At 68.5% G+C, this 9,488-nt stretch overlaps 2 protein-coding genes across 2 annotated transcripts in view; one reads left to right on the top strand and one right to left on the bottom strand.

Moving 5' to 3' along the window:
- The window catches only part of LOC109323831 (prominin-1-A-like), a 7,664-nt gene extending 1,743 nt beyond the window's left edge, over positions 1-5,921 (top strand). Inside the window, exons 4-24 of the mRNA XM_019555497.1 lie at positions 563-683; positions 769-832; positions 904-993; positions 1,071-1,258; positions 1,353-1,427; positions 1,520-1,583; positions 1,714-1,873; positions 1,981-2,133; positions 2,218-2,341; positions 2,567-2,655; positions 2,862-2,946; positions 3,174-3,317; positions 3,416-3,496; positions 3,759-3,848; positions 3,922-3,975; positions 4,112-4,192; positions 4,360-4,428; positions 5,005-5,094; positions 5,168-5,280; positions 5,644-5,661; positions 5,740-5,921. Of these exons, the coding sequence (XP_019411042.1) occupies positions 563-683; positions 769-832; positions 904-993; positions 1,071-1,258; positions 1,353-1,427; positions 1,520-1,583; positions 1,714-1,873; positions 1,981-2,133; positions 2,218-2,341; positions 2,567-2,655; positions 2,862-2,946; positions 3,174-3,317; positions 3,416-3,496; positions 3,759-3,848; positions 3,922-3,975; positions 4,112-4,192; positions 4,360-4,428; positions 5,005-5,094; positions 5,168-5,280; positions 5,644-5,661; positions 5,740-5,791 (2,005 nt within the window). The 3' untranslated portion in view covers positions 5,792-5,921. The remainder of the gene's footprint in view (positions 1-562; positions 684-768; positions 833-903; positions 994-1,070; positions 1,259-1,352; positions 1,428-1,519; positions 1,584-1,713; positions 1,874-1,980; positions 2,134-2,217; positions 2,342-2,566; positions 2,656-2,861; positions 2,947-3,173; positions 3,318-3,415; positions 3,497-3,758; positions 3,849-3,921; positions 3,976-4,111; positions 4,193-4,359; positions 4,429-5,004; positions 5,095-5,167; positions 5,281-5,643; positions 5,662-5,739) is intronic.
- A 1,040-nt stretch (positions 5,922-6,961) lies between these two features.
- Positions 6,962-9,482, bottom strand: HPS6 (HPS6, biogenesis of lysosomal organelles complex 2 subunit 3). Its single transcript, XM_019555569.1, has one exon. The coding sequence runs from the start codon at positions 9,380-9,382 to the stop codon at positions 7,517-7,519; it is 1,866 nt and encodes a 621-aa protein (XP_019411114.1). The 5' UTR covers positions 9,383-9,482; the 3' UTR covers positions 6,962-7,516.
- Positions 9,483-9,488: the final 6 nt, after the last annotated feature.

Genomic DNA, 9,488 nt, shown 5'->3' with positions numbered 1-9,488 from the left:
TGTCCAGCCTGAAACGGTCTTGCAGGAGTTTGTGACCGTCTTTAAGAAGAGGCTTGATGCCTACCTGGCTGGAGTCATCTGAGCCCAGTTTTTCTCCTGCCCAGGCGGGGGGTCGGACTTGAAGATCTACAAGGTCCTGTCTGACCCGACTTCTATGAATCTATGATATGCCCTATACTGCCCTGGGGCACACTCCCTTTGCTGCCCGGGGCAGAAACCTGTCCCTCGCCCTGGGTCCTCATGTGACCCCATGCATGACCCCTTTGGGGCTCCAGCTCCCCCTTGCACCACTGGACCATGCATCTGCATGCCCAGCTGCAGGCTGGCTACCGTAGTCCCCCTTGAATTTAAGCCCCCCCCATAGCATAACTAGATTTAAAGGGAGCTCCAGACAGGGATCCGGCCCCTGGGGCACCCGGGGGAGCCTGTCCACTATAGTCCCCCACTGCTGCTGGGGGAAACCGAGGCAGAGCTGGGCATGAGCCTTGCCGGGGTGGGGGCTGGGGTCCCTGGCAGTGACGGGTGCAGCCCCTGGCCTGAACTGACCCCACCGTCGCGGCAGGGGCTGGAACGTCTGCGCCTTCATCGCCAACACGCGCATCTCCCAGGCCGTGGGCAGCAGCTTCGGCACCTTCAACAGCTCCGTGGGCAACCTGCGCACCTACCTGGATGACATCCCCCGGGTACAGGCATGGGGGCCGGGGCAAAGGGGGGCACATGATACCAGGGCCGCGGCCAGGGCCTGACACCCTCGCCGCGTCCCTGCAGCAGGTGGATTTCGTGATGAACAGCAGCCGTGTGCCGCTGGACCAGGCCAACGCCAGCCTGCGTGGTGAGTGTCCGGGGGCACGGGCAGCGGGGCGGGGGGGCTTGGCTTACCCTGACCGTGCCCCGACTCTGCAGACATCAGCTCTGTCCTGGGCGGCAGGATCGTGTCCAGCGTCGGCCGTGAGCTGCAGGCAGCCCTGGACAGCGCCGCGCGCCTGCTGGAAGGTACGAGGGGCCGCAGGCGCGGGGGGCTGCACCTGGCCGTACCACCCTGGGCTGAGGCCATGCCGCTGTCCCCGCAGACCTGGACGTCCTGCGCCCGGATCTGCGGGACGTGATCAACTCAAGCCAGCAGCTGCAGGACGGGCTGGATGGCGTCAGCCACAACCTCAGCGCCCTGTGCTCCCGCATTGAGCACACCCTGGAGAGCTGCGGGCAGTCCTGCAAGACCCAGCTCCACTGCCCCCGTGCCCCCGCCAACCTCAGCCTGGTGAGGGGGCTGCACGTCCCGTGCCAGGGGGTCCCTGGGGTGCCTGAGCCCCTCCTGGTCCGGCCCCCGCTGACCACAGGCTTCCGCCCCCCAGATGCCAGATGCAGGGCACCAGCTGGAGCTGCTGGACAACCTGACCCGCTCCGACCCCCGGACTGTCATCCAGCAGGTGAGACCCCCCGGACCTCCCATGGGGCTACCGGTGCCAGGGGCCATGGGCCAGGCTGTGACCCGTGTGCGTCTCCCCTGCCCTGGGTCCAGGCCAACCAGACACTGCACGACACGCCGCAACGGGTGGAGAATGAGACGCGGGACCTGGTCGTAGGTAAGTGGTGCCCCCCACCCCAGCCCAGACCCCCCCACCAGACCTCCTGTTCCTGCACCCCGGCCCCAGCCGGTGTGGGGACCCAGGGGCCTCCCTGGCCCTTCTCAGACCCGCGTGCCGCCCGCTGCAGACGCGCAAGCCCAGCTGGACCAGATCCAGGGGGAGCTGCGGCAGGCGCGGGCCAAGCTCTCGGGCCTGGACGCCCTGAGCAATGTCTCGGCCACCCTGCACAGCGTCGCCCACTCTGCCGGCCGCTACGAGCCGCTTGTCCAGGCTGCTGACCACTACAGGTGGGGCCCGGGGGGCTGCCCTAGGTCCAGGGTTTGCAATGGGGGTGCCTGGGAGACCCAGGGAGGTTGGGGGCCCCACTCCTAAGGGCCTGACTCTTCCCCCGCAGGTGGATCGTGGGCATCTGCCTGTGCTGCCTGGTGCTGCTGGTGGTGCTGAGCTACGCACTGGGCCTGGCGCTGGGGGTGCTGGGCCTGGACCCTGCCACGCTGCCCGTGGACCGTGGCTGCCTGCCCAACGTCGGCGGGAACCTGCTGCTGGTGTAAGGGACCCCCCACCCCGTGCACATGGCAGGGCCGGGCCGGAGCCCACCCCCCGCAAGCGCTGACCCCGCTGTCCCCCCCAGGGGCGTGGGCTTCAGCTTCCTCTTCTCCTGGCTGCTCATGCTGCTGGTGCTGCTCTCCTTCCTGCTGGGGGGCAATGGCTACGTGCTGGTCTGCCGCGCCTGGCACGACCGGCAGCTTATCCAGGTGAGGGACCCCTGCCCCAGTCCACCGGTGCCCCACACTCCCGACCCGCAGCCCCTGCCAGCCCAGCTCCAGCTCCAGCTCCAGCTGCAGTTCTCTGTATGTGGGAGCTGCCTGGGGGTGGTCCTGTTTTTCTCCTGCCCCTGGCTCAGGCAGGTGGCTTGCAGGGGCCGGGGTCGGGTTTGGAGCCTCTGTCTCAGCTGCTCTCACCCCCACTTTTGCCTCCAGTTTCTGGAAACCCCGGGCATGATCCCCGGCTTCAGCCCAGAGACGCTGGGGCTGCACGGCCAGACCCTGAACCTCTCCCAGGTCTACAAGTCAGTGCCACGGGGTGCGGGGGGCTCGCCTGCCCCTACCTGTTGCCCTTGGGGGGGCTGGGTCTGGTCCCATCCCTGCTCTCCTCTGCCTGTCCAGGCCCCAGGGGTCAGGGGCAGGAACTCGCTGGTGGGGGGCAGGGGCTGTGGGTTGGGAGTGAGGGGCACCGGGGAGCTGCCTGCCCCAGTCTCAGCCTTGCTCCCCCCAGTGCGTGCCAGCATGATGCCCCTCTGTGGAGTGCCCTGGACCTGGGACAGGCCGTGCCCCTGGACGAGCTGCTGAACCTCAGCCAGGTCAGCATGTGGGCACGGGGGGGTGCGTGTGCATGTGTGCACTCAGGCCCAGGTGCACAGGTGCATGTGCACAGATGTGCACTCCTGAATGGCTGTGTGCACACGTGTGCATGGCTGTGCGGGTGCACGTGTCTGTCCTGTGCACACATCCCTGTGCCTGGTGGGTGCGGGTCAGGAGTGAGGGGCACCGGCCCGGCCCCCCGTGCTCACATCCCCCCACCCCATAGTACACGAGTGAGATCCACGCAGCTTTCGGAGAGACGAACCTGACGCTGGCGCCGGTCGTGCTGCTGAGCACCGAGCAGACCGACCTGCTCCGCACCCTCGGCAATACCACCCGCCTCACCAACCTGACCGCCGACCGCCAAAAGGTGCCCGGGGCCATGGGGGGCTGCAGGGGACAGTCCATGCTGACCTCCAACCTCCAGGGGAAAGTCCATGCTGACCCCTGATCCCCTGCGCCCCCCAGCTGAGCACCATCCCGAGCCGGGAGCAGCTGCTGGGGCTGGCGGACGAGCTGGACAGGCTGGCAAATGTCACAGGCACCGAGGTGAGATGCTGGGGACTGACCTCTGACCCCAACCCAGAGGCCCTAGCCCCTCCTCCATGCTCCTTCTTCTCCAGTCCCTGTCCCCCCCGACCCCCCGGCATCAGGGTCCTTCCCTCCCAGCTCCCTTGGGGCCAAACCCCCAGGACAGCCCCTTGCGGCCGTCACCGGGATCCCGTCCCTGCTCCGGGCAGGGGTCTCTGGGCAGGAGCTGGGGGGCTCTGGGCAGGGTCAGGGGTCTCTGCAGCAGCCGCATCTCCACCAGGCCCCGAACAGGAGCAAGGAGCTGCAGGACGAGGCCGCAGAGCTGCGACGGCTGGACGAGGAGATGGAGACGAGGCTGCACAGCAATGTGGTGAGTGACCCCCCACCCCCGCCGACCCGTTCCTCGATGGCCCTGGACCCCCTGACGCTCGCTCTGTCCCCAGCGCATCCTGAACGAGACCCTCCAGCGCCTGCAGGAGAGGATGCACCAGGTCCCGGTACGTGGGGAGGGCTCGGGGCCGCGGCGGGTGGAGGGGTGCTCTGGGTAGCTGCGTTTTGGGGGGTGGGGATGGGGGATCCCCCTCCCCCCGGCAGGCCACACAGCTGAGACCAGGCCCACTCGTGTCACACCAGATGCTAGTGGATTCTGTGCTGGAGCAGATGAAGCAGGCCGAGGTCTTCCTGGACACGCGTGTGGCCCCCACCATCCAGAATGTGAGCTGCCCCCCACCCAGCTTCGGCCCCTTCCCAATGTCCCTTCCTTGCACTCATTGCCCCCCCAGCCCTGCCGGTGCCCTGCACAGCCGACCCCCAGCCCCTGCCTGCCCCAGCTCTGGTGGTGCCCCTCACTCCCAACCTGCGGCCCCTGCCTCTGCCCCCAGGAGAGCCAGCTCTTCCTGCATCAGCTGCTCGGCTTCTTCGAGACCTACGTGGCCTGGGCCAAGGACGCCGTGAGTGATGCGGGCGAGGGCGGGAGGGAGGGGGCTTCCTCCCCTTGGGCCGCGGGCTGCGCACACACCTGTGTCCCATGGGGCAGAGGGCAGAATCATAGGATCACAGCAGTCGGGTCGAAGGGACCTTGTAGATCTTCAAGCCCGACCCCCCGCCTGGGCGGGAGAAAAGACTGGACTCAAATGACTCCAGCCAGGTAGTCATCAAGCCCCCACTTAAAGCCCCCCAGGGTAGGAGCCGGCACCACTTCCCTAGGAAGCTGGTTCCAGCTCCTAGCCGCCCTGACCGTGAAGTCGTTCTTGCGGATGTCTAATCTAAATCTACTCTCTAATAACTTGTGGCCATTGTTCCTTGTCATGCCGGGGGGCGCGGGGGGAAACAGCGTCTCCCCCAAACCCTTCTGGTCCCCCCTGGTGAGTTTATAGACAGTCACCAGGTCCCCCCTCAGCCTGCTCTTGTGGAGGCTGAACAGGTTCAGGTCCCGCAGCCTTTCAATGCAAGGTCTGCAGGCTTGTCCCTGTGGCTGGGAAACTGAGGCAGGGCGTCTGATGGCCCATCCCTGTCCCTGTGCACAGCTGACGGGCGAGCTGGGGCGCTGCGGCCCCGCGGCCCAAGTGCTGGACGGCATCGAGACCATCACCTGCCGCTACGTGCTGGACTCTCTGGTGAGGGGCCGGGGCTGGGGCTGCGGGGTGCGGGTGCGGGGCTGGGGGCACTGACGCCCGCTGTGCCCCCCAGAACGCCTTCTGGTTCAGCCTGGGCGCCTGCACCGCGCTGCTGCTGCCTGGCCTCATCCTGGCCACGCGGCTCGCCAAGTTCTACCGCCGCATGGACTACGCCGACGTCCACGAGTGAGGACCCCCGTTGTCCCTGCCCGCCCGACTCCTGGCTTCCATGCCACCCGGGCCCCGGCGGGGAGGAAGGCGGACATGTGGCAGGCATGACCGCGACCGTGGTTGCTGCACCAGCCTCTACCTGGCCAACACGGGGGTGGGGAGCCCCCGGTCACGACAGGCCCAGGGGGGATTGGGACCAGGGTTGGGCTCCCTGAGATCCCCCTCCCCCAAAGGCACCGGCTGGTTTCACTTCCCTGGTGGCTGCTCGCACCGGGCCACGGCTGCCTGCCCATGGGGAACCGAAACCCTCGCAGCCCTAGGGGGCTGGGGGTGGGGGCAGTGCCCAGCCCCCCTGACCCTGCCCCTCTCTCCCCACAGGCACGAGGCCCTGGAGATGTGAGTCCGGCATCCTAAGGTGGGGTGGGGCAGGCATTGTGGGACATCCCCTTATGTCCCCTCCCGCACACCCCACAGGTCCGCGCCGCCCCCCGCCTTCAAGATCCCACGGGTGGAGACGAGGCCGTGATGCCCTGGCCCTGAGGTCGCGGCCATGGGCACAGCTGCCCAGGCTGGGCGGCAGGTTGCTCTGGGCCGCGGGGTTGCTTTGCCCCAGGGCTGGCGTGCCCGCGCACAATAAAGCAGCTTGTGTGTGTGAACAGAGCCGAGCTGCCTGTCTGCCGTGCGGCGATGCAGGGCTGTGCCCCCCATACCCACCACTGCCAGGGGGTGGCTCTGGGGCTGTACCCAGAGGGGCTGGGTCCCTGCTCCAACCCTGGGGGGGGCAGTCGGGGGTCCCACCGCCCTGCTAGAAGCTGCCCCGTGGCTGCCCAACACCTGGTGTACTGGTGCCCAGTGACCCCCACCCTGTCTGGGAGCCAGGGTAATTCACAGGGGGTCGAGATGGGAAGGGCTGCTCCGTGGGGTCAGGGAGGAATTTGCCCCTTTGCTGCAGGTGTTGGGGTGGGGTTTAAGCTGGAGCAGAGGCCACATCAGAGCCGTGGGCTTTGCCCTGCTGACCTCAGCCCTCGCCTCCAGGCTTGCAGGGGCCGGGCAGGCAGGGGCCGCAGGTGACCCGTTGCCCACCACCCAAAGGCTCGGGCTTGTTCGGTGCAACCCACTTCCCTGGTGGATGGGAGCACCCCCACCCCCTCACGTGGGCCGCAGCGTGAGCTAGCGCTGCACAAAGCCTCATTGATGCACCCTAGCCCATCGCTCCCACCCGGCAGTTCCTCTTCCAGGGGCTGGTTCCACGCTGGCTCGTGGCCATGGGGACTTCCCAGGAGGGGCTGACGTCCTGTGCAGGGAGGAACAAACTGCAGCTGGGGTGCAACACAGAGGGGACACCAGTGAATATGGCTGCAGAGCCACGTCCTCCCCCACAGCTCCCAGGGCTGGTCCCCAGGCAGCAAAATGTGCTCTAAGTACCGGGGCCCTGTCTACACTAGGTCTCCTGCAACAGGGAGGCCAAGTGCCTTCCTCTTGCCTCCACAGCCAAGCCCCCTGGTGCTGGGGGGCAGCTCACAGGCTCCTGCAGCGAGCTGGGGTCTGGAGCAGGTGCTAGAGGGATGTACCCTGAGAGGCTGGGGTGAGGGGCAGGGCTGGGGGTTGCCCCCACAGCACAGCAGGACCCCCCTCCTGGTGCAGCAGCTCGTAGCTACATCAGCCCCCCTGCCCCTGAACACAATGAGTCTCTTGCCCCAGTGCTGCGTCAGCAACTTTTATTGTCTGGTTTCCAGTCCAGGTGCTCGAGGGGGGTGTAACTGTGTCCTCGAGGGGGGCTGAGACAGGGCCCCCCCGTCACTGGGGGCCATGCATTAGTGTCTGGAGTGCGGCAGTCTGCCGGGAGCGGCCTGGTCCGGCTGTCTCGAGTTACCCGCTCCCCAAGAGCTGAGGCAGCAGAAAGGCAGGGAGGGCCTCACAAAGCGCTCTGTGTCTGAGCCGGCTCGGGGGCAAAGATGGAGGGGTCAGGCCTGCACGGCCTGGCATGGAGCTCCCCCGCGTCTCCGCTCGCTCCTCGGCATGGCCCGGCTGCTTGCTAAGGAAGGGCCGCGAGCGCTCCAGCTACCGGCGCTGGTCTCAGAGACCTGGTGCAGAGGACGGAGAGAGGAAGCTGAGCCCCTGCCCCAAAGCACTTGGGGCCCCGCTGGCTAGCACGCAGGGCAAACACGGAGCGAGGTTCAGATCTAGTCTTTCACCCGGAGCCGGGGCCACACTGGAGCTCCTAGCCCGGGTGCCTGTTCCCCGGCGCCATTCACACGTTGCCGCTTTGGTCCGGCCCGAGCATGGCAGTCCTTGGGGCCAGCTCGGCGCCTGCCCGGCGCTCCCGGGGTGGGGTGGGTGGGGGGATGCCGGGGCTCTGCAGGGCATCGGCATAGAGCTCATCCTGGGCCTGCGGGCGCTGCGCCACACGCTGCAGCAGCGGTTTCAGCAGCCCCACGGTCAGCGGGGTGCCTGGGGCAGTAGTGAAGGGAGTGGGGTCGCCTGCCCCGGGGCTGGGCAGGTGCTGCAGCACAACAGCAAGGACGTCTGTGGCCGCCAGGTCTGGGGGGCACAACTCCCACAGGGCGCCCAGGTGCGGGTCCAGCTCACGGTGCTGGGCTACCTCGGCCAGGAGCGTGGTGAAGATCTCCTTGTTGAGCAAGGGGCTGCGCGGGCAGAAGCGGCGGGCAGCCTCTAGCACACGGGGCCAGTGCCGCAGCCGCACGAGGAGCCGCACGGCCTGGAGCACAGCCTTGGGCCGCGCGCTGCACAGCAGCAGATCGATCTCCAGGTCCTCATCGCCGGCGGCCCCGGCCCGCCGGCTCAGCACGGCCAGCGCCCGCTTGTAGAGCGGCACGCGGCCCTCGGGCCCGTCCTGGCTGCCGTAGGGCCACGCGGTGCCGGCGTACTGCTGCGTCAGTGCCACGAAACGCGGAAGCCACGCGGGCTTGTAGCGGTGCAGGGAGCCACAGATGAGCTCGAAGAGCGGGAGCGCCCCGTTGCACCCTCCCTCCGCCTCCCGTGCCGCTGGGCCCCCCAGCACCTTCTTCCAGATGTCTGGCGTGGCCCGGGCAACCAGGAGCCCGTCGGCGCCCTGCCGCAGCTGCAGGCTGGTGCGCACGGCTTTCCAGGTGGCCCGGGGGAAGGAGTGGAAGATGGTGTTCAGGTAGGCCAGGTTGTCCGGGTCCAGGTCCGAGTGCAGGAGGCGGGTGAGCTCCTGCTCCACCAGCTCCTCGCAGTAGCTGTCCACCTCGCCCTCCGGTGCGCCCACCACGCAGGCCTTCAGCGCCTCCAGGCTGCGGTAGCTTTGCAGCTCCAGGCTCAGGGTGCTCAGCAGCTTGGTGTGGGACCCCAGGAGCCCGTGGGGTGGCTCATGCTGCGGGCGCAGGCCATGGTGCAGGATGGCTGCCAGTGCGATGGGCGCCTGGAACATGCCACCCTTGCGCAGCTTCTCCACCGTCAGCGGCGCGCTGCTGAGGCTGCGGCGCTGGTAATACTTGCACGCCTCCTGGAAGACCAGCTCGGAGAGCGGGGGCTCCAGCCGCCCACCCGGCTCCGTGCCGCGGGGGACGTAGCTGTAGATCCCTGTTGGGGTGAGGAGCTGCAGCTCCTCCTCGTCCTCCAGGAAGTGTACCTCCTTGGTGCCCAGCACCATCTTGTCCAGCAGCTGCCCGCTGCCCAGGTCGACAAGGTACAGCAGGCCGGCCAGCGCGCAGGCCAAGGTGCCGCCCCGCGCGTGCAGCTGCGCCGGGTCTCCCGGGGCCAGCGCGCTGCCCCCAAAGTCGAAGATGCGCCGCCGGACGCCATCGGGCTGCAGCAGGTCCACGGCGCCCCGGGGGCTGAGCAGCAGCAGGTCCCCCGAGTCCGACAGGGCGCAGGTGTGGACGTCCAGCGGGTCCAGGGCGGGCAGGAGCCCCGCGCACCCCGCCACCAGCTTCCTGAAGTCCAGCTCTGCCGCGGGCGGCAGGCGGTGGCTGCGCAGAAGCCCGCGGGCGGGCGCAACCAGAGCCACGCGGCCCTCCTGCGGGCACCAGACCAGCAGCAGCTTGGCGGCGCCGGTGTGGGCGCCCGGGGCGGGCAGCAGGAAGACGTGGCGCGGCGCGGCCAGGACGCGGTAGCAGGGGCAGTTGTGCAGCATGACGCGCACGGGGCCCAGGCGCGCGCCCTGCTCCGCCACCTCCAGCGCCCGGGTGCAGACGCAGTAGCGCAGGGCGGCGCGGGCGGGCGCGTCCAGGGGCGGGCGC

The sequence above is a fragment of the Crocodylus porosus genome, unplaced genomic scaffold (genome assembly GCF_001723895.1).
Source record: "Crocodylus porosus isolate Cpor-Errol unplaced genomic scaffold, CroPor_comp1, whole genome shotgun sequence".
Lineage (NCBI taxonomy): Eukaryota > Metazoa > Chordata > Crocodylia > Crocodylidae > Crocodylus > Crocodylus porosus.
Note: the sequence above shows the minus strand (reverse complement) of the source record. Positions and strands in the feature narration are given on the sequence as shown.

What these genes read in the sequence shown, in the direction of transcription:
- HPS6 (XM_019555569.1), bottom strand. Translation starts at nt 9,382, where the DNA reads ATGCTGCACAACTGCCCCTGCTACCGCGTCCTGGCCGCGCCGCGCCAC.